The sequence below is a fragment of the Pan paniscus genome, chromosome 2, assembly GCF_029289425.2.
Source record: "Pan paniscus chromosome 2, NHGRI_mPanPan1-v2.0_pri, whole genome shotgun sequence".
Taxonomy (NCBI): domain Eukaryota; kingdom Metazoa; phylum Chordata; class Mammalia; order Primates; family Hominidae; genus Pan; species Pan paniscus.
The window spans coordinates 180750896-180774795 of NC_085926.1; the positions used below are offsets into that span (position 1 = coordinate 180750896).

The 23900-nt window shown below is 35.4% G+C and overlaps 1 protein-coding gene across 5 annotated transcripts in view; it reads left to right on the forward strand.

Annotated features, from left to right (window-relative positions):
* ATP11B (ATPase phospholipid transporting 11B (putative)) overlaps positions 1 to 23900 on the forward strand; it is a 129190-nt gene that overhangs the window by 91163 nt on the left and 14127 nt on the right. For 2 of the 5 annotated variants that reach the window (XM_034957771.2, XM_034957772.2), the window contains exons 23-29: positions 993 to 1052; positions 2623 to 2750; positions 4450 to 4588; positions 11720 to 11785; positions 12323 to 12426; positions 13622 to 13787; positions 17496 to 17581. In XM_034957771.2, the coding sequence (XP_034813662.1) occupies positions 993 to 1052; positions 2623 to 2750; positions 4450 to 4588; positions 11720 to 11785; positions 12323 to 12426; positions 13622 to 13787; positions 17496 to 17581 (749 nt within the window). Of the gene's footprint in view, positions 1 to 992; positions 1053 to 2622; positions 2751 to 4449; positions 4589 to 11719; positions 11786 to 12322; positions 12427 to 13621; positions 13788 to 17495; positions 17582 to 20813; positions 20940 to 23900 lie in introns of all 5 variants that reach the window. The other 3 variants (XM_034957773.3, XM_063602614.1, XM_034957769.2) reach the window with 3 other exon arrangements.

The following is a 23900-nucleotide window of genomic DNA, read 5'->3' on the forward strand; positions in this document are numbered from 1 at the left end:
GGAATGTTATAACCTTATACATTTCTCTTTAAAATAGTTTCAATAAGTAAAAATAACAGTATTTTGTCATAAATCTATTCTATACTGACAGAAAGCAAATCAGTGGTTGCCTGGGGCCCAGGGGTTCCATGCAAATTAGAACATAGTACATTTGATATCTTTAAAGTTATTTTGTCCTGAACCAGCAATAAGTTTTAACACCAATATAATGGTTTTAAGTAGAGTTCTTAGCCTTTTTATGCCATGAATGACCTTTTAGTAGTCTAGTGAAATGTGTGAGCTCCTCAATATGGAGCTTTTATATGCATAAAATAAAATACATAGGGTTGCAAAGAAACAAATTATGTTGAAATATTGTCCTATCTTTGGGTCCTTTTGTACAAGGTGGGAGTCTGCAGAACCCACATTAAGAGCCCCTGTTACCAATACATTTAATAACACCAGAGTGTACTATGTTGCATATATTTCTATAATTGATAACTACAATCCAGTGATAGAACACAAGTAGATTGCATATTGCTATAAGATGATGGCAGTTTTTTTCTAACTTATTTTTCTAGCTTTTACTTGTAATATGAGTATATTGAGATGGAAAGAATTTTCGATAGTTTGATTTATTGTGTGTTTTAAACATTTTTGTGTTGTAAAGATATAGCCCTAAAGTTTGAGTAAATCTTACTTATTGTACTATATATGAAAAGTATTGAGTAATAGTTTGAAGGTTGTAAATTCAAAATTACAGTGTTGCTTGGCAGTGAGAGGAGTCAAGGGTTTTTTCATTCTGATGTCTGCACTGTTGCTTAGAATGTTTTTAGACATTTTTTGATAAAATGGGAATCCTGCATTCCTGTTATATATGGACAAGTCCTTATCCTTTACTTACCATACCAACTGAGATTGTTTTTGGACACTTTAACAGCCTTTTTTTATTTTTTATTTTGTCTTTGAAACCTAAATATTTTAATTATTTTCCATTTAATCTTGTTTTTCAGAATGTGTGCTTTATCACACCCCAGTTTTTATATCAGTTCTACTGTTTGTTTTCTCAGCAAGTAAGTAAATAGAAACTTGTGTTTTGTGTTTTGTCCTTTTAGAGTAACGTATGTATGTTCAGATTTTGATAGACGTTTGAAGGGACTTTTTTCATTTTTCTTAGTCCTGCAGGGAACCAGACAGAACTTTTCTGTTTAGTATATTTAACCAGCATGACATTCATAATATTTATTTATTCTGGTTTTCAGTTTGAGGTGAGTGTTAATACCAAAATGTAATTCTGGATGCTTTTAAAAATAGATAATAACCCTTAACAGCTTATGAGAGAATTTTGATAACTTATTTGTGATATTTCTGTAAAATCCAAATCAAGCCAGGCCAGATAACTTGGAGGTTCACCTCATTTTTATTTTTGATTCAAAATGTCTTAGGTTTGGAAGGAGCAATAGTGATTTAGTCCAGGGATGACATACAGGTTTTATCTCAGAAGCTACCTTTAAATAATTGATGGGGCACCTAGAGTATATTGAAAAGGTTTCTAAAGCTGCAGGCTCAGAGGGAAAATGTAATTTGTTAGCAATAGTTGTAATGGGCACAGGGTGGGTCTTTGTTTGCATGCATGTCACATATTTACCAGTCCTGATCTACTTTGTTTTAATTTCTAGAAAAGAAAAATGAAATCCACATAAATTAAGTAACTTGCCTTGCTAACTTAATGACTAAACCATAACTTTGACCTACTGCTTCTGACTAATGTGGCAGGCACCCTTTTTAGATACCATACTATACATCTCAAATTGATCAAGACACTAGTTCTAATTTATTGAAAAAACAAGAGCTTAATTATCTTAAGTTTTTCATGAGTTTTTCCTATTCTTAATTGCTGTTTTATCCTGTTTACAACCTGTAACTCTAAATTCCAAATATTTGCTTGGGCATTGATTACCGGTAAAAGTTTGTTTACCTAAATGAACTAAAGAATATGCTAAGACAATACGACAAGGAAAACTGACCTATTTTGATTAGGTTTTCTGGAGAGTTTATAGTGTAATTTGGGAGGCAGTATTAATAACCATAAAAACAATATGTAAAGCATAGGCAAAGTGCTAAGTGATTAGTACCAACAGTGGTACCTGTGACTGTTTAGAGGAGCAAGATATCGTTAAGGACTTAAGCCATCGTGCAGAGTTTCATGGAAGAAGATAGTCTTGTTCTGTGCCTTAAAGGAAGTGTAGTGTGTAGACAGGGAGACAAAGCCATGAAAGGTAAACTGTATGTGTTGCATGTGGAAGGAGTAGTAAGATGCCTGGAATACATGGAGGAGAATTATGTAAAATTACTTCACAGTGATCAAATTGTGGAGAACCTTGAAATGTTGATCTAACTCACGATAATTCCAGAAGCACCTGATATAGCAAAATATTCCAGTTCTCACAAAGAATATCAACCTAGGAACATTATATGTTTATGTCAGTATTAAAAACAGAATTATTTAATTGGAGTTACTAAAATGGATTTCAGTATAAATTTTTAAAATTTTAATTTTGTTTTTAATATGCATAGTTGTGATATGCATAATAGTAATGCATAATTCAGAAACTCAACATTCCTACCAATTTCTCTTTCTAGACATTGTATGACAGCGTGTACCTGACTTTATACAATATTTGTTTTACTTCCCTACCTATTCTGATATATAGTCTTTTGGAACAGCATGTAGACCCTCATGTGTTACAAAATAAGCCCACCCTTTATCGGTAAGTATTTTCTGGTATTAAATGGCCTTATCAGTTTTTTTAAGTAAAAAATAAGCAGATTTATTTATGTCTTGGTGATTAATGCTTTACTAAGGAAAGTTCTTTAGTTGTCGTATGATTTACAGTTGTTGAATATCAGAGAAAAAAAGGTTTCTTTCAAAGAGAAAATTTGAATAATTTTTCCAGTGTTTTTTTAAGAATGAGCACTTTCATCCTGGGAATGCACTGGGCAGTTGTGTAATTTGCACTTACTCTCGCAAACCAGTAATATTCTATTTCGTGTGCACAAAAGAAGTTATTCATAATTGGTAGTCTCTAGAATTCCTAAAAGTTAGTTTTTTTCTACTATTAGCGAAATTTATGAGTAATAATTAGTGCAAAATCCAGAGGTGAGGACATTAATTCCCACCCCAGATTCTCTGCTTTATTCCTGCTTCCCCAGAACCAAGTAATCACAGAGATGTGATTGGGACCTGTTCCTCAGGACCAGCTATGGTATTCACCATAAGCTCTTATAGAGATAGCTATTGAAGTACCACTTATAGAGTCATCTCATTATCTAAATTTGGATTAATTTACTTCAATTCCTCAGGTTATCTAGGACAGGGCTTGACCTAAGATTGGCATAGATTGTTCTTCCCATAATAGCTATTATTAGAAGGGAAGTTAGGAGCATCAGTGCTGAACCTAACTCAGATAACCTCACTAAAAAGAGACCATTATGGCAGAGTGACTGAATGTTAACAGAAGAATATAATAACAGATAAATCAACTTTTCAAAATTAAAGTGAAGTATTATGCCTATGTCATATTTCTTTTTTTCTTTTTTGAGACAGGATCTTGCTCTGTCACCCAGGCTGGAGTGCAGTAGCAAGATCGTAGCTCACTGCAGCCTCAATCTCCCAGGTTCAAGCAATCTTCCCGTCTTAACATCTGGAGTAACTGGGATTACAGGCACACACCACCATGCCTCACTAATTTTTTAAACTTTTTATTTATTTATTTATTTATTTATTTTAGTAGAGACAAGGTTTTGCCATGTTGCCCTGGCTGGCTTCAAACTCCTAGTCTCAGGTGATCCTCCTGCATTGGCCTCCCAAAGTGTTGGGATTACAGGCATGAGCCACCATGCCCAGCCTATCATATTTCTTTTTTTTTTTTTTTTTCCTTTTGAGAGAGAGTCTCAGTCTGTCGTTAGGCTGAGTGCAGTGGTGTGATCTCAGCTCACTGCAACCTCTGCCTCCTGGGTTAAAGTGAGTCTCCTGCCTCAGCCTCCCAAGTAGCTGAGACTACAGGCACGTGCCAACATGCCCAGCTAATTTTTATATTTTTAGTAGAGACAGGATTTCACCATGTTGGCCAGGATGGTCTTGATCTCTTAAGCTTGTGATCCGCCCACCTTGGCCTCCCAAAGTGCTGGGATTACAGGCTTAAGCCATCGCACCCAGTCTTCCTATTTCTTTATCAAATGAAGAAATATATTTGAATGTAGTAGGTGAACTATAAGCTATTAAACAGATGTATGATATTATAAGCAGTGGTTGATAAATTTGGGTTTATTTATTCTTTGTGCTAATATTTTCAAGCAATTTTAAATTAAAAATCTATCTGGTTTTTTAATTATCATATTATATTAATTGTTTAGTGGGCAAATAATAAATGATCCCTAATATGTTTCTTTTTGTCTTCTTTTTAACAGAGACATTAGTAAAAACCGCCTCTTAAGTATTAAAACATTTCTTTATTGGACCATCCTGGGCTTCAGTCATGCCTTTATTTTCTTTTTTGGATCCTATTTACTAATAGGGAAAGATACATCTCTGCTTGGAAATGGCCAGGTAAAGTATATAGTTTTTTTAAAGAATGCTTGTTAATATTTTATGGGTTTTTTATAGCTTTTGTCATAAGGTAAAATTTAATTTAAATTACAGAACTTCAAGTATTAAAATGCAAATATAAAAAAGTTTAAATTTTTTGGTTAAATAATAAAGTTTCATACAAGTGAAAATTGACAGACAATACAGTGTAATCTCGAAATGAAACTCAAGTTACTAGACAGTTTTGCTATTCAAAAATTAGCTCACACAGGGGATATGTTATTGCCCCTGCATGCTCTTCACCTTAGTATTGTGTTTTATTGATAGCTGCCATTTATCTGGTACTTACTTTTGTGCTAAGTACTTTAATATGCCCCGTCTCCATTACTCCTCCCAATAATCTTATTAGAGAGGTATTATTACTCCCGTTTTTCAGATGACAAATGAGGACTTAGTGTTTGTTTGCTTTTAATTGCATTGTTGTTTGCCTAGGAAATGCTACCACATTCTTCATTGCACACTCACAATTCTAAATAGATGTCATAACTTACTGTTTAATTTGGCCACTTTTCCGAAGTATGAAATTAGGAAAGAGTGCATTTTAAACAGTACACTGTTACACTGTGTTCTGATTGGAGTGCTCATGTTGAGAGACTCTTGGCAGAGCTAGACCTCTCTTTCGGGGCTTAACTAAATGGGTTAGGAAGGAAAGAAATGACAGCAGTGGTAGGGACTCTGGTGGACTGGAAATGGTTGTCACTCTTAGTTTCCCTTTTCCATTCCCATCACTTAAGTATTGCAAAATATGTTTGGAGATACAGACATACAAAATTTGCAATTGGAAGAATATAAAGTTTTATCTGCTCAACAGATCTTTATTGAAGGCCAGCTATTCCCAAGTACTATACTAGGCTCTGGTAAGTAACTTGGTCATGGAGCTTAGAATCTTGAAAAGGATACAGAAAATGAGCAAGTAAGCTAATAACAAAATACACCGGTGTAATAAAGGAAATGGGTTTCAAATGTAGAGGCCTTAACCTTGCAAAATCCCTTTACCTTATAGAGTAGGGACATAAATATAATTGCCACTTCACTTTTGAGGACATATTTAGACTGATGTGGATGAAAATATGAATCTTGTAGCATAAAGGTTACAGCACTTCCCAAATAATAACTACCTTTTGTTGAGTTTGTTTCTCTATGCCTGGTACATTACATGCATTTGCTCATTAAATCATAACTCTGTATGAGAAAAATATCATTATTAATTTTCGCATGTTAGAAAATTAACCTCAGAGAGGTTAAGAAACTTGCCTAAGTTCACACAGTAAGCAAATTACAGTAATAGAATTCAGACTCAGATCTATCTGACTTTAAAACCTACATGCCTTTAGGAGATATACCTAATGTAAATGATGAGTTAATGGGTGCAGCACACCAACATGGCACATGTATACATATGTAACAAACCTGCACGTTGTGCACATGTACCCTAGAATTTAAAGTATAATTAAAAAAACCTACATGCTTAGTCATGATTCTCAATTCTTCTGAGAAACAGCTGTTAGCCTGGTGCCCTTCTGCACAGTCTTACCATCAGTGCAAGTGCCACCAAATATATAGACATATGAGTGAGTATGCTCACTTCCACCTGAAATAGTGGGGTGAAAACTGGACAGAATTAAGAGGGGAGGAGAGTTAAGAAGAAGGAAATTTGGATCTTCATCATTGGATGAAAAGGATGTTAAAGATATCTTGTATTGCTAGTCACTACTTTTTTTAATTTTTAAAAGTAATATGTGCCCATTGTGATAAGTTTGAAGTTAGTAGGAAAAAGAATAAAGAAAATAAATCACATGGTGGCCCTCTACCCAGATATTATTACTTTTATTATTTTTACATACTTGTTTCAATTCTTTTTTGCTATTTTCATTAACTTCATAATTTGTATCCCTTTATTTCTTAACATTGTAGCCTAAGTGATTTTGTATGTTATTAAAAATGCTTCAAGAACATTTTTCATGATTACATAATACTCTATTACATTGTCATAATGTAAGTATTCCCTTAATTTGAGGATTTGTTTCTAATTTTTAGTAACTTTTTAAAATCTTGAACATTCTTTATACAAAAGATAAAACCTTGAAGGATAAATTGTTATTGGCCATTAGTATAAAAGCTTTTTTCTCTTTACTGTCTATTGAAATTAATCTGCCACTCCCTACCTCCAATACTAGGTATAGTAGCAAAGCAGCACATGTTAGAATCAGAATTGGATTCATATCCTGGCATCTGTAGTCATCGTTTGAGTGATTTGGGATGAGTTAACCTCTCTCAGACTCAGTTTTCTCACTTGTGAAAAGGCACATAATCCCCACCTTATAGGTTTGATGTGATGATTAAATGACGTATTATTTGTAGAGCATTAAGCATAGTGGCTAGCATATAGAAGTATTCACTACGTCTTAGCAGTGTTCATTGTTATTTTTACTATTAAGTCATTATATTGGAAGATCATGTCCTACTCAATCCCACCCGGTCTAATTCTCCCAGAAACTCTCTCTTAACTGTGAAAATCACCTTGCTGGCTCTCAGAATGTGGCATGCTAATCTCTAATTCTAAGACATTGCTTATGTTCCCTCTCTAGAATGCTCATGCTTCCCTTTCCCCAAGATTCCCTCACCACCACCTATTCTTCGCAGTTGAGCCCACAGACGCCTTTCCTTTTGGTCCAGCTCCCTCTTATGTGTCCCTGTGCTAAAAATCCTTTTAGACATCTGTCTAGGCCGCGTCTCATTGCTTAGCACTGAGTATGTTGAATGCTTCCTGTTTTCTAAATATTGTTATTGCATGCCCAAGTTATCAGTAAACAATTGAGGGCCTAGAGCAGAAAAAGTTACTAGAGGGAAGTGCTGAGAGGAGTGACTGGAGGCAAAGATGAAGTCATTGCAAACCAAGTGATCCTGGGAGAGGAGCAGGAGGAAGACTTGTAATAGTTTGGGTTTAAGGGTAGAACAATTCAGGGAAAGTTAAGACTTTATCCCTTTTTTTTTTGTATTAGGGTCTAGCAATTTTATGTTAATTAATTTTCAACAAATACTTTTGAAGTATTCACTAATTCTTTCAGTTTAGCTTAGGAAAGAACTAGTCATTCTTCATGTATTTATCTCAAATCTTTTTAACAGGCCTTTCTTTCTCTTAGTAAAGTATAAGTCTTGATCAATTTTCTCTAAGATTTGGAAAGACTGGAAGAATGTGTATGACCTGCCTGAGTTCCTGTCATGTGTGTCTCTAAAACTGCTTTTCCATGGGTACATCTTTACCTTCAGAGCACTATAAAAAAGATATTCCTTTACTATTACTCCTTAATGAGTTGCCAGAGAACAAAAATAATGTTAATGAGAAGGCTGCTAGTGACTAATTTTTAACTTTGTTTTTTTCCTAAATAGTAGAAGAGTTAAACTCTCACATAAAATTTGCCTAGCCCTTATCCAGTCTTAAAGTAGTCACAGTATTTGAATCTAAGTATTAGTTAAAAAGTAGGGCTTGTCTTAACAATACAGTAGTATTGTCTTACCATGGACATTTGTCAAGAAGTCATGATTAGTAATTCATTGAATATGTTGTTTGAGTAATCTTTTCATTTTATTTTTTAAAGTTAAAAATAAGCTTAAGACTTTATTTTCTTGTTTCGTTTTTTTATTATTTACTTTTTTTTTACATGAATAAGTTCTTTAGTGGTGATTTCTGAGATTTTGGTGCACCCAAGCAGTGTACATTGTACCCAATGTGTAGTCTTTTATTCCTCACCCCCTCCCACCCTTTTCCCTGAGCCCCAAAAGTTCATTGTCTCATTCATATGCCTTTGCGTCCCCATAGCTTAGCTTCCACTTATGAGTGAGAACATAAGATGTTTGGTTTTCTATTCTTGAGTTACTTCACTTACAATAATGGTCTCCAATTCCATCCAGGTTCCTGCCAATGCCATGATTTCATTCCTTTTTATGACTGAGTTGTATTCCATGGTATATATGTATACCACATTTTCTTTATCCACTCATTAATCGATGGCCATTTGGGCTGGTTCCCTATTTTTGCAATTGCAAATTGTGCTGCTATAAACATGGGTGTGCAAGTATCTTTTTTGTATAATGACTTCTTTTCCTCTGGGTAGATAGAGGGAGTGGGATTGCTGGATCAAATGGTAGTTCTACTTTCAGTTCTTTAAGGAATCTCCACACTGTTTTCCATAGTGGTTATACTAGTTTATATTCCCACCAACAGTGTAAAAGTGTTCCCTTTTCACCACATGCATGCCAATATCTATTTTTTTTATGTTTTTATTCTGACCATTCTTGTAGGAGTAAGGTGGTATCACATCGTGGTTTTGATTTGGATTTCCCAGGTAGTGATGTTGAGTATTTTCTCATGTTCATTGGTCATTTGTATATTTTCTTTTGAGAATTGTCTATTCGTGTCCTTAGGCCACTTTTTGATGAGATTATCTTTTTCTTGCTGATCCGTTTGAGTTGCTTGTAGATTCTGCATATTAGTCCTTTGTCAGAAGTGTAGATTGCGAAGATTTTCTCCCACTCTGTGCTTGTCTGTTTACTCTACTGATTATTTCTTTTGCAGTGCAGAAGCTTTTTGGTTAATTAAGTCCCATCTATTGATCTTTGTTTTTGTGAGCTTAATACTTTATTTCTGTAATCTGACAGGGTCAACTTTTTTGTAGTTGCTTTTAAACAGGGCTTCATAGAAGCAATTCTCCTGCCTCAGCCTCCCCAGTAGCTGGGATTACAGGCATGGGCCACCATGCCAGGCTAATTTTGTATTTTTAGTAGAGACAGCGTTTCTCTATGTTGGTAAGGCTGGTCACGAACTCCCAACCTCAGGTGATCCGCCTGCCTCGGCCTCCCAAAGTGCTGGAATTACAGGTGTGAGCCACCACACCCAGCCTGTAAGCTCATCTTCAGCCAGATCTCCAAAATGCCTTTGCCACTCACATTATCACCTACCAGCTCAAGGGCAAGTCAGAATGGAAAGAGACAGCAGTCTTAACCAGTTGATTACAGTTGAAATACATTACTTCGTATAATTTTACCCACAAAAAGCTATGTGAATGCTTTTGTATGGCTTCTTCTAGGACCTTGAATGGGGCCTATGCAAGAGGAAGGCCTAAATCCTCCTCTAAGGAAAATACCGTGTAACATACCCCAGTCTAGGCCCAGTAAAACCAGATACTGAAGGATAGACATGTCTTTACCACTTCCGGGCCCAGGTCCCCGGTTGCATCAAAGTATCTCTCCCAGCTGGGCACAGTGGCTCATACCTATAGTCCTAGCATGTTGGGAGGCCAAAGCAGGTGGATCGCTTGAGCCCAGGAGTTCAAGATCAGCCTGGGCAACATGGTGAAAGCCCGTCTCTGTAAAAAATACAAAAAAAAAATTAGCTAAGTGTGGTGGCGTGTGCCTCTAGTCCCAGCTACTTGGGAGGATTGCTTGAGCCCGGGAGGTGGAGATTGCAGTGAGCCGAGATCATGCCATTGCACTCCAGCCTGGGTGACAGATCGAGACCCTGACTCAAAAAAAAAAAGGAAAGTATCTGTGTCCATACCCGTGAAAGAGGAGAATGGCACTCCTCCTGAGAGAGCTAAGTTGAGACCCACTGATCATCGGTATTTCTAGATCATTTCTAGAGATGATAAAAGCAGACAGATAAGCACAGGTTCAGTATGACTTTTGATTCTCCTCTTGACAAATACATTCCCCAAATGCGCTCAAATAAAGGAATATTAATTGATGTTTCATTGTTGATAATCATAACTATTATTTACTGATTGCCTATTATATACCAGGTACCCCATTCTTTTTGTATACCCCAATTCTTATAGAAAACTGCGATTTATCCTCATTTTACAAATGAAGAAAGTGAGATATAGAGAGGTTAAGTAATTTGTTAAGTAAATGATAATTGTTAGAAATCTGTAATAAAAAACAGCCTTTTTATTAATTTTTTTGAACCAGTGTTAAGATAATGATTGTTAGGTTTGGAAGGGAAGGTGAGAGTTAAAGAAAGACACACACACAGAAAGAGGGCAGCTCAACAGCATGCAGGCTTTTTGTCTAGCATAAAACCTACAGAAGTCAGGGACCAGCCTAATGCCAGAGCCCACTGGCTGCTTACAGGCTAGGGTACTTACAGGTATGGGCGGGAGGGGTCTGGGCAGTATGGCTCGCTGCCCGGCAGGATATTGATAAGATGTTCCCATGATGAGGCAGTTCTGACCCTTGTTCTGGCAGGATGTCTTCGTGGTGTTCCTTGGACCTTTATCCAGCAAGATACTATAGGGCTCTTTCTTTAGTGGTCAGGTGGTTAGGCAGGATGTTTCTCATGTCCCGAACCCCCGTGAAATGTTGCACTTTGACCAAGTTCTGCAAAATAGCAGGGAGCTTACAAAACGATGCAGTTTGGACTAACAGTGATTACTTTGTAAACTAAATTATTAAACTTCTGGTTGTATTCTTGTAGAGATAAAATCCTGAAACTCTTTTGGGGTTCTGCGTGATTAATACCTTAGTAAGTTTTGGCTCTAAAGCCCAGGGGAAACTTTCTGACTGGCAATAACTGCATTTTTACATGGAATCCTTTGAGGAGTAATTCCATGATCCATTATCCTTCCTTTCAGATACAGGTTTTAAGTGTAAATTTCTTTTCTCCTGCTCTACTGTACTGTATCCAAAAGTACCGTGGCATGTGCTCTGCTGTAACGTCTGGTTGGAAAGGTTTCTGAAAATACTTGTGATTGAAAAGGATTTTGTTACCATTTTTACTGTGCAACAGCAATAAAGCAGTCCCTAATGACTACATTATTCTAACTAAAAATAGTCTGTGCCACACCATTCTAAACCCATCTTTGGGTTCCAGTCTGATAATGATATCTAAAAGATCATTGTCTGTAATAATAACACATGTAAATAATGCTTTATGCTGTTCTTCTCATACTTTTAACTTTATGAGTATAGTCACCAGTTTCAAATGTACCTGACTTAAATAATTCAAGGGATTTTTAGTAGAGAATTAAATGACTTTTTACCTGACATTTAACATTATGTTAACACGTAATGTAATAGTGTATTCTTTCTGTTTAGATGTTTGGAAACTGGACATTTGGCACTTTGGTCTTCACAGTCATGGTTATTACAGTCACAGTAAAGGTATGGTACTGAAATTAGAAATGTGGACACATTTTGCAACTGTTTACATAGTTAGTTAACTTTCTTCATTTCTTTAGCCATAGATACTTTCCTTTTTTCCATTTTCAATAACGATTAATTTCACTGGTTACTATTTTAATAGTTAAATTTTTGTCAAAAAATTATTTTTAAAGTGTATTATTTTGGGAAGCCTCAGCTGATATTTATGATCACATTTTTAAAAATCTCTAAAAATTTTGCTTCTCTGTGTATAGTGCAAGACAGCGTAATTTGTTTTAGGCCATGGAGTTGAAAATAGAGTAATCACATGAAATTTGAATGCTGTTTCCTCAAAGAAGAAAAACATTATAAACTTGAAATTATTTCATTTTATACTAGGACCTTTTCATTCATATTTATCTCTGAGGGATTTTGAGGGATTGTATCTGTCTTCTGAGAGACTTTTAGATACTTATGTTTATTCTTGAGTTTCATCTGAAAGGTTAAGGTAAAGCTTTATTTGTTTATATTTCTAAGGATATAAAAACTTTTTTTTAGATGGCTCTGGAAACTCATTTTTGGACTTGGATCAACCATCTCGTTACCTGGGGATCTATTATATTTTATTTTGTGTTTTCCTTGTTTTATGGAGGGATTCTCTGGTGAGTGAATATATTGTATTTTAATTGGATTGCTTCAACTATAATAAACATTTATTGTGATAGGTTACATTATGAACATATTCTGCTCATAACAGATTTCAGACTCCTGGTAAGTTTACTTCTTCAGTTGATCTTACTGATATGGAGAGGAAAAAACTAACATTTATTGAATATCTACAATTTTTCTAGATTTTTTTATATAAGATATTGATTCATCATAATAACGATCCCTGTTTTTTTCTGTGTAGAAACTGAGCCTCAGGGTCACAAAGACAAAAAAGTACCAAAGCCAAGATTTAAACCCCAATTGTCTTATTTCACAATTTTCTTTACACTAGTTATATTATGTATTAATGTATTATGTATTAATATATACAATAAAGTAAGTCACATAGAACCATTAAATATTAATCATTAACTTTTCTCACAAAAGTAAGTAGTATGCATCATCTTCATTGATAGAATCAGATATTCAACTGGCTACTCAGATAGATTAAAAATTAATGTTTCTCCTAAGATTCTTTGGTAAGTGATGGACAACTGAAGGCTCTCTTTTGGAGAATTTATATTACATTTGCCTGCTATGTCTTTGATCCATTTATCAGACAAAAAAAAGCTTCTGAAGGTAGGCCAAAAAAATTTGGATTAGCTAAATATTAACTTCTATTTAGGATCATAAAAGGATACTCTTATGAATATTTCTATATTTCACCATATTCTTTTGAGGTAGTATATACAAAAACCCAAAAAGAATATCTTTATAACACTTACTACTATGTAAAACTAGTATTCATGAGTACATTAATTTTAAAATATGTTTTTGAAGAAGAGCCTCTGAATAAAGCTTTCATTCTAAGATTTGGATAATTGGCCTTCTAAAATATTTTATTACACACTTTTTCTTGCTTTACTTGGTCCCTTAAGTCTGTATTACTACATTATTCTTCTGATCCACTACCACTAAGATAGGGTTATCTGGTCAACTGCTTGCCATTTTCCTAATAAAAACTATAGTTGTTTTATTTTTAACAATTAAAGCTTATCTTGTTTCGTTCAGTTAATTAAATTATACTGATTTCAGTTTTGAACATTTTCTTGGTGTACTTGTTACTTTCAACTGTAGTGTCTTTATATGATGTCCTGATTTAAGTCTTTCAGTTTCCACTTTTATTAAGCACATTTTCTTTCTTTGCAGGCCATTTTTGGGCTCCCAGAATATGTATTTTGTGTTTATTCAGCTCTTGTCAAGTGGTTCTGCTTGGTTTGCCATAATCCTCATGGTGGTTACATGTCTATTTCTTGATATCATAAAGAAGGTCTTTGACCGACACCTCCACCCTACAAGTACTGAAAAGGCACAGGTAACCACTTTTTATAATAAATTCAATATCTTTTTAGTTAGGGATCTTTAATAATGAATAGCTGTCATTATAATTTGATTATGTCAGAAAATAGGAAATTAGCCATTCCTGTTTCAACTATTTTGTAACATAAACATTGTTCAGTGTGATATTTTTGAAGTTATTTCTTACTATTTGTATTAATTTTATGACTACTGATAAGTTATTTTTTTAATTACATTGTGTTGTTAATAAAACTTTATGTTTTTAGGTATGAAACTATCAAATTATATCCAGATAATAATAGTAAATATTTTTAAAGTAATATCACAGCATTCTATCATATATATATAATGAAGATCTATAGCCATGTCTTTAGAAATATAAGAATTTGAGTAATTTTTCTTTTTTTTTTTTTCCGAGACAGAGTCTTGCTCTGTCACCCAGGCTGGAGTGTAGTGGCACGATCTTGGATCACTGCAAACTCCGCCTCCTGGGTTCAAGCAATTCTCCTCTCTCAGCCTTGTGAGTAGCTGGGATTACAGGCACCTGCCTCCACACCTGGCTATTTTTTGTATTTTTAGTAGAGACGGGGTTTCACCATGTTGGCTAGACTGGTCTCGATCCCCTGACCTCATGATCCGCCTGCCTTGGCCTCCCGAAGCGCTGGGATTACAGGTGTGAGCCACTGCACCCGGCCGTGTAATATTTTTTCTGATTATATTATTTTCACCAAAAAAGTATGAAATGAATTATTTAATCTAAATAATTTGTACAGAATAGAATTTTTAAAAATACATTATCTCACTAAACATTTATTAATAAATATTAAACTACAGCAAATATTAGCAGTATGTTACATAGTGCTTAAGAATCTTTGGGGCCTGATAGATCTCAGTTCAAATCCCAGGTCTTCCACTTGGTATCTCTGTGACTTTGAATCTCAGTTTCCTCATTAGTAAAATTATGATAGAAATATCTCTTTTGTTACCTTTCTAGTGAAGATTAAATGAAATAATTTCCAAATACTTATTAGGTGCTCAAGGATAGTAGCTATTTAGTTGAATGTGTCTTTTTTATATATTTGACTAGTACATGAGCTAGAAATCTCTCAGTTTGTCCTTTTAACTCTATCGTAGTATTGGATAAATACTCTAAAAAATATATTCTAGTCAACTCTTATGCCCTGAGTTTATTAATCATTTAGTTCTTCCCAGGTTGAGATTTTTTAAACATGCTTGTAACATGCCAAATGAATTTTGGAAATTTAGTTGTATATTCATCCTACAAATAGAAAAACTACTTCCTAAACATTTGGTGATGTAAGTTAGGCTTCCTGACCAGTGCATTAGTTTTAATTTCAGTAGTTCATGTCCACAACATTTCTTTAGTATTTATTTGCTTTGATAACCGAATCCTAGCCAATATACACATTCACACCATTGAGACAGCATAGGCCTGTGAAGCCTGACAAACTTGAATTCAGATATTGTTTCAACAGTTCATACCTGTGTCCTTGATCAAGCACTTCATAAGCCTCAGTTTCCTCCTCTATAAAATCAGAAAAATAATTGCTACTTTACATGGTTGTTAGAGATAACGAGTATGAAGTACCTCACACTGAGCCTGTATATAGTTGATCCTCAGTAAAACAGTTATCATTATAAGTAAAATGAGGTTGAGAATGTTGCTCTGTTATACTGATCTCCAAATGGGGCTAAAACAATTTGCATAATCTGATTCCTCTATCTGTCCATGCGTATATATTTATATCAGTGTGGACAGACTTTTCCACTCTGCAATATATTACTTAAATATATATCAGAAAGTTTGCCTATCTTATTATTCCTAATCTTCTGAAAAAAAAATTCACAATAAAAGAGTACTATTTTTAAGGCTTTGTCCATTATACTTACTCTAGATCTTTATGGAGAATAATTTGTCTCCCTGTTTTGACCTAAATACAGTTATATTTCACCAAAATATATGGATGGCATTGTTTTAAATACTTAATTCTTGAGACCGGGTGCAGTGGCTCACACCTGTAATTCCAGCACTTTGGGAGGCCGAGGCAGATGGATGGCTTGAGCTCAGGAATTGGAGACCAGCCTGGCCAACATGGTGAAAGCCTGTCTCTACTAAAAATTAAAAAAATAGGCCAGGCATGGTGGCTCACGCTTGTAATCCCAGCACTTTGGGAGGCCGAGGCAGGTGGATCACGAGGTCAGGAGATTGAGACCATCCTGGCCAACATGGTGAAACACCGTCTCTACTAAAAATACAAAAAAAATTAGCCGGGCATGGTGGCAGGCACCTCTAGTCCCAGCTACTTGGGAGGAGAATCATTTGAACCTGGGAAGTGGAGGTTGCAGTGAGCTGAGATGGCGCCACTGCACTCCAGCCTGGGCGACAGAGCGAGACTCCATCTCAAAAAATAATAATAAATAAAAATTTTTAAAAAGTAAAAAAATTAGCTGGGCATGGTGGCACACTCCTGTAGTCCCAGCTACTCAGGAGACTAAGGCATGAGAATCGCTTGAATCTGGGGGGCAGAGGTTGCAGTCCACCCTAGGCGACAAAGTGAGACTCCGTCTCACAAAAAAAAAAAAAAAAAAAACCTTAATTCTTTATAAGAGTAAATATAGGTTCAGTATCCTTTATCCAAAGTGCTTCAGATTTCAGATTGTTTAAAATTTTAGAATATTTGCATTATACTTATTGATTTAGCATCCTTAATACAAAATCTGAACTGCTTCAATGAGCATTTTCTTTGAGCATCATGTCTGCACTCAAAAAGTTTCAGATTTTGGATTTTCAGATTGGAGATACTCAACCTGTAATCAGATTTATTTATATTTATCCTTAGAAATTCTACTTTAGGCAGAGCATTTGCAAACTTACATGTTTTCATAGAGATTTCTTAATAATATAAAAGGTGATAATATTAGTTCTTGTTACCTTTCCTATAGCCTCTTTTTAAAGGAATACATAGGAAATATTTGGGCTACCTTAAGATAGGCCATTAGACAAGTTAAAAGTGCTTTTATATATTTTGGTTCTTTCACTGTAAAGCTAAAAATTGATTTAGTCTATTTGATTAAAAATGGAATGTACAGTGAATCAATCATTTTATCTATGTATAAAAGCTAGTATAGTCTTCCTTCTTGGCTCACTACATTTACTTCTAAATGACTTAACTGGATGTTCTAGGTGGTCTAATCCAAGAAGGAAGTCTCTGCTTCTACTCAGGGATCTTCTAGCCTGCTGGGGTTGGTGTGTTTTTTCCTTTCCTTTTTTTTGCTGAAACAGTATATGGTCATTGAAATCCTGTATGTAACATTATTCCTTTGCTACAGGCAGTAGTCATTATTTTAGCTTTATGTCATTCCTGATTTCAAATGATGGAGAAATGGCTAGAAAGCTATCAGCTACTTCATTGTTTACCAAAAGTAGCTGGAAAAATCGTATCAAAGGAAGAGCTGTCAGCATGTTTTCTGAGCCTTGTTTTTCTCCAGAATAACAATGTGGTGTTAAGAGTGAAGAATAAATTCTTTTGATGGCACAGCCAACAGCCCTACAAATGTTAGTCATGTATGTGTATCACGTATGATATTTACTCCTCGTGTAGGAACAGATGTATTTACAAAGCTTGTCCTGTGTCTGTCTCTTAGGTGATGAATACAGCTCACTGACTTGTTGTGTGTCCATCCCTTTTCTGTCCACTTATAGATGTACTCCAACACAGTTGCTTTAAGTGACGAGTTCATCGCACTGCAGCCATTGTCGAGGGCAAGGAATCAGCTGAGCAAACTTAGGTAGAGTAGGAGGAGTAGAGCCTCATTAACTCTTCTGCATGCTAAAGGTCAATTAAACAATATCAAAAGATGGGCAGAGGCATAAATAAAGAGTGGGGCATTTTTGTTAGCATGGCCCTGTCTCTGAATAATTTGACCTTTATTAACATATACGTTAAAACCTAAAAAAAAAAAATCCATTTCTTCTTTGAGAAGAGAATTCAGATAAAAATTCAACGTGATCACAGAACAGAAATCTATACCTTGTTAATATATTTTTACATCTTAACTACCTTTTCTAGTACAATTCTAATGCTTCTGCTTGTCATGTTATTCATATTTATGAATGCTCCTGCATGTTGAGTAATTAAAGCTACATATTTGGAAGTGGAGAGTTGCCCATTTTTTTTATCTTGCCTTAATCTGTATTGTAAATACATGTGCATATTTATGTTTGTGTATTGTAATGGCTGCTGAAGCATTTCATATCCTGGCTACTATTTAGTGCATCTATAAATTGAATAATGTGTGTGTATGTCTTATCTTTATCTCCACAGACAGATTCATTCTGTCAGTTTGTACAAAAAATAATAGTTTAGGGATGTCTTTTGATAAAAAGGGATCAAAGCTTAAATTCTAGAACTTTTTATATTAAGATACTAAAACTATGTATTAAGTATGGTTTGAAGGGGAAAAGTAATATGTTACTATTTTTCTTTTTAGAAATTGACACTTTTCCATTTCTTGCCCTATTGGTTTCTTACAGATTCTTAATCACGTATTTTTTAAATTATTTTTTATTCTCAAGGTTTCTAATCTTTCTCTATGTTCATTTGAATTTTAAATTCTGTTTTATTCTCAAGGTTTCTAATCTTTCTGTGTTCATCTGATCAAATGAATGGCTTTTACGAAGCACCACTTAAATAACCTTTTATAAAACTCTATGAGTTCATAATATTGAGCTGTTTAAAGATTTACTAAACCTTTCAGGTTTTTTATTATTAGCTTCAACTTTAAAAAATATTCTATTTCAAATTACAATGGTGTAATAATTACAGATGAGTATACAAATGGGTGTTTAAGTTGTAGTCAACTAAATTTTATATTTAAAATGAGAACTAAATTAAAACAAACTTAAAGATTTACCTTCACTTTTGGCTGAGCCAAATATGTGTATCACAGTTTTATCAGTAGGTGACTTTAAAAACAGTGGCTTTCTATCACATTTTTGAGCATCTAATTGTTTAACTCTAAAGCAAAAGGAGAGCTCATTATTTAAAAGCACACTCTGGCCAACTGTTTTGTCATATAAATATAACTTTCGTATTGTGACTAATTATATTTTTATGAAATCATATTTTCATATATCATACTGGCTTAAATCAAACCACTTTTTTTTTAGCAAAGCTAGATTTAAGAATAATGGAGAAAGGAGATCATAAATCAAAGAAATCACAGATTCTGTAATACTCTAATAAAACAGTAAGCTGAACATTCATCTCTGAAAGATCACAGTGAGAACAGGATATTGGTGAGATGTTCTTTCTGCAAGCCACTCTCCAATCAGTTGGTGTAACAAGTGGGAAAGAACACTGTTGAGAGAGCGGCAGACCTGAATGCTGGTGCTGCAGTTGGTGCTACTCCCAGTGGGTCCTAACCAAGTCACTTCACCTCTGGGCCTCCAGGTTCTTCACCTGTCACATGATCATTTTACATATTGTGGTCTGTTTATTTACCATCAGCATCATAGAAGAGCAAAAAGAAGAAATACTGTGCTCCACTAAAAGCCAGGCTGAGAAAACAGTTACTCACATTGAGCAGTGAGTGACCACTAGGTGGGCATTTGTTCATAGCTGCATGGAGAACAAGTGCCCATATACATCTTTCTGCTGATGCAGCCTCTACATTTTGAATGCATCAGTTTTTTTAAACTGCATTGAGCAATATTCTGTGGGTGTGATCCATAATAGCGTAACTATTTACTCGTGTGACAGAGAGGAAAACTGTATGGATATATCAGATATCTTTAAGAGCTTTTTAATCTTTAATCAAGTTAATACTTCTTAAGGATGATTAAGGCCAGGCAGTGGCTCACACTTGTAATCCCAGCATTTTGGGAGGCCAAGACGGGTGGATCCCTTAAGGTCAAGAGTTCGAGGCCATCCTGGCCAACATGGTGAAACCCCATCTCTACTAAAAATACAAAAATTAGCTGGGGTGTGGTGGCAGGCGCTTGTAATCCCAGCTACTCAAGAGGCTGAGACAAGAGAATCGCTTGAAGCCAGGAGTTGGAGATTGCAGTGAGCCAAGATCATGCCACTTCACTCCAGCCTGGACAGCAGAGTGGGGCTTCTTCTTAAAAAAAAAAGATTAATTCAAAACTTATTGACAATTTTCTTTTGAATAAACAAAGCTCATTTTGAGTATTTTCCTTTCCCCTCTTCCCTTGTGTTATAGGCAAAGCTATTAAGGTATCTTCACATAAACTTAGTATACCCTTGAAACCAAAAAATTCTGCTTAGTTTTTGTTTATGTCAGAAATTCAGCATTGCATCTTTCATAGAAATAATTATTGGTCAGTCTTAATCCTGGAAAATTACATAGAGATGAGGCAAAATTGTTTTTTATTCATTAAGGACATTGTCTTGTAATTTAATAAGATTTAAAATAAAGATGGCTATGGAAACATTTTAAACTTCCTTAGAAGATCTCTAATACAAATACAGAAAAAGAACTGAAATTTATATAAATTATTGACCCTCATTAAAAATCTGTTTCAAATTAAGGATTAAATTTCTTTTGTTAACAAATAGATCAGGTGAAGCCCTTTGCACACATGCTTAACATTTCTAAGGCCATGAAGTCCAGTTAGAGTAGAGAAGTCTTCTGAGAAGGGAAGCAGGAAAGGTGAGAAATTGGACATACCTTTTCAATAAGAACCCTAAATCTTGGTGGCAAATGAATTTAATAGAAGAAACTGAATTTTATTGAAAGAAATTTGGTTTTACCTTAGCTGTAATATATGTTTAGTTAGAGCTTTGTGCACTGAAAACTCATGGCTTTATTTTGTGTGCTTGTGTTCCCCTTAAGAAGTTCCCGTTAGCCCTCTTTTGTGACAGTAAATGTACTGTTCTTTGAACATTCTTTTGTGCCTCAGATTGTGAATGCCAACTTGTTGCTTTGATCTTAAACCTCTATATGGTGAAGCGTATCATTCTGTAATATGAGACTTGTTGCTTTTCTGTCCTTCCAGATGGAAGAAGATAAGGGTTCAGTCAGCTCAGCATATGAATTTGCTGAAAGCCAGCACAGAGGGGAGGACAGTAGGCACCTGCTAGCTGAGGCTTGCAGCCAGCAGGACAGTTGTTGCGTGCACTAGGTAGTACTGCGCTGGACCTTCCCGGGGACTCATCTGCTAAGTTCTCATGCTTGGGGGGCATGTCATGGGACACCTGACCTGACATTTCCATTTCTTTACTAATTCCTTCACTGTTCCTCATACGTTGTTTTAGTTTCGTCGTTTTCCTTTTTTGTGGTCTTTACATTTTTCGTATGTCCATCCCTGAAAATTTTGTCAATCTCTCTTTAGAGTTCCAAAGATAAATCAGACTTCACCTCACATTCTAAGCTGTGAAGATATTCTCACAACCTATTGTCTTACATTCAAGAAAATACTCCTTTTCACTTCTCCTTTTGAAAATGTCATGCTATTTCTGTTATCTCTGAAATCATTTTCCCCCTTGAAGTTGTAGTTGTGTATCATTTACCCATCTTAATATAGTTAGATACTGAATTACTTACCTAAGTCACCTCTTAGGTTGAATGATCAAAGAGTAGGGTGCTTAGACTTAGTACTGAGAAATTTTCTGCTGACTGCTATTCAGCAAACTTTCCATTCTTTTCATAAATTTTTTCTTTGAGACAGGGCCTCATTCCATCTCCCAGGCTAGAGTGCAGTGGCACGATCATGGCTCACTGCAGCCTCGACCTCCCGGGCTCAAGCGGTCCTCCCACCCTAGACCCCTCTCCCCCAGTAGCTGGAACTACAGGTGCATCCCACCATGCCCAGGTAGTTTTTTGTATTTTTTGTGGAGACTGGGTCTCGCCATGTTGCACACACTGGTCTCAAACTCCTGGGCTCAAGCGATCTACCTGCCTCAGCCTCCCAAAGTGCTGGGATATAGGCGTGAACCCCCACACCTGGCTCATAAATTTTCATAGTTGTATCTGTTTTAAAAAAAAAAGAAGAAGAAGAAGAAGAAGAAGGCCGGGCATGGTGGCTTACGCCTGTAATCCCAGCACTTTGGGAGGCTGAGTCAGGTGGATCATGAGGTCAGGAGATCGAGACCATCCTGGCTGACACGGTGAAACCCTGTCTCTACTAAAAATACAAAAACAAAAATTAACTAGGCGTGGTGGCGGATGCCTGTAGTCCCAGCTACTCGGGAGACTGAGGCAGGAGAATGGCATAAACCTGGGAGGCGGAGCTTGCATTGAGCTGAGATGGCACCACTGCACTCCAGCCTGGGCGACAGAGTGAGACTCCGTCTCAAAAAAAAAAAAAAGAAAGAAGAATTGATGAGAGCTTGATTTTCTCTTCTCTCGAGGAATAACCCTGACAACCATTTCGAGACCTAATTGGGATATGCAGAATATTTGGATTGGTAGTAATGATGGAGGATAAAATTTCCTGCCACTAATAATTGTATTATTTGGACTAATTGCTATTTTATTTATTGTAATTACTAGTCAAGAAAGTGCTGTTGTCTCATATGGGAGAAGCAGTGATGAAACTTTGTAACAAAGCCACTTGAAAATTGTAAATCTTTTAACCACACTATAAATCAGACCCTGGAACAGGTAGAATAATCTGAAGAATCTGGACTATTCTATAAGATACAGTTTTTAAATTAGATTAGTGGATTACCCTAAATGAAAAATTAATCAACTCTGTTATTAAATATCATCAGTTGAAAAGATATTCAAAAGAATTCTGAATTTTTATGTGTTTTGGTATGCTTCATATGATTATATTTACAGTATATTTCTCTTGCATTGTGCCTTGCTATAGAAAGATGTTTAGTTTTTTTTAATAGGCTCTGATTGAGCACCAAAGAAAGCTCATGTGAAGAGCTTGCTGCTGCCTAGGATTTATGTTATGCCTTGGATAGTCTACAAAGCAGATAATCTACTAAGACCTGACTAAAACTATAAAATTATGTCCTCTGTAATAAAAGTTCCCCACACATTCAAGTTCTAGTGGATATTTCATATGATGTGGATCTGGTATTGCTTTGCTTTAATATGTCCATTAAATGTACAGTACAGCTGAGAATTGGGTTCTTAGAATGTTCCCATTAAATAACAGGAGCCTTATTATGGTGACTTTTGCCAAGGAACGATAAGTGAATTCTCTCTTACAGCCTGTGACATTAATTTACCGTCTGCATTAAATTTGGGGATTTTATCATTTTTCACAGGTATTAATTTCTTCCTCACCTAAATTACAAATTCCTAGTCATATGTTGTTATTTATGTAACCAGTAGAATACATTAAAACAAAAGGCCCTTAGTCCTCTTTCAAACTAAGAATAAGCCAGATTATTAAAATAAATTTACCGAATCAATATAATTCTCATATTATTATTTTCTTTTTTTTTTTTTTTTTTTTGAGCTAGACATAGGGTCTCACTCTGCTGCCCAGGCTGGAGTGCAGAAGCACCATCTTGGCTCAATGCGACCTCCACCTCCTGGGTTCAAGCAATTCTCCTGCCTCAGCCTATACACGGGCTGGGACTATACACGCATCTAATTTTTGTATATTCAGTAGAGACAGGGTTTCACGTTGTTGGCCAGGCTGTTCTCAAACTCCTGGCCTCAAGTGATTCACCTTCCTTGCCTCCCAAAGTTCTGGGATTACAGAACCGCACCTGGCCCATATTCTTAGGTATGTAATACATACAGAAATCTCCTTCTCTTAAGAAATCCCTAAAAGACAGTATGGAAGTATTTTATAACAATCTTTCTAAGTTGTTTATTTTACTTAGAGGGAAGGAGAGAGGAAAGGGAGTTTAGAAGAGTAAATATGAGCTTGAAGAATGTTTTGGAGAAACAGGCCTTGAGTAAGTATACCAGTTACCCAGATTTCATCACTACCTGGCTATCTCCATTACAGTTCTGAATTATGAGATGGAGTTCATTACTTGTTTTAGAGATTTTATGATTCTTAATCAGATTTGAAAGTCAGTAACATTTGATGACTTGATTTTACATTAAAAAGAAAAACATTTCCTAAACACAAACCTCTTCTTTTTTCATTTTTGTTTTTAAAATTAGAGTT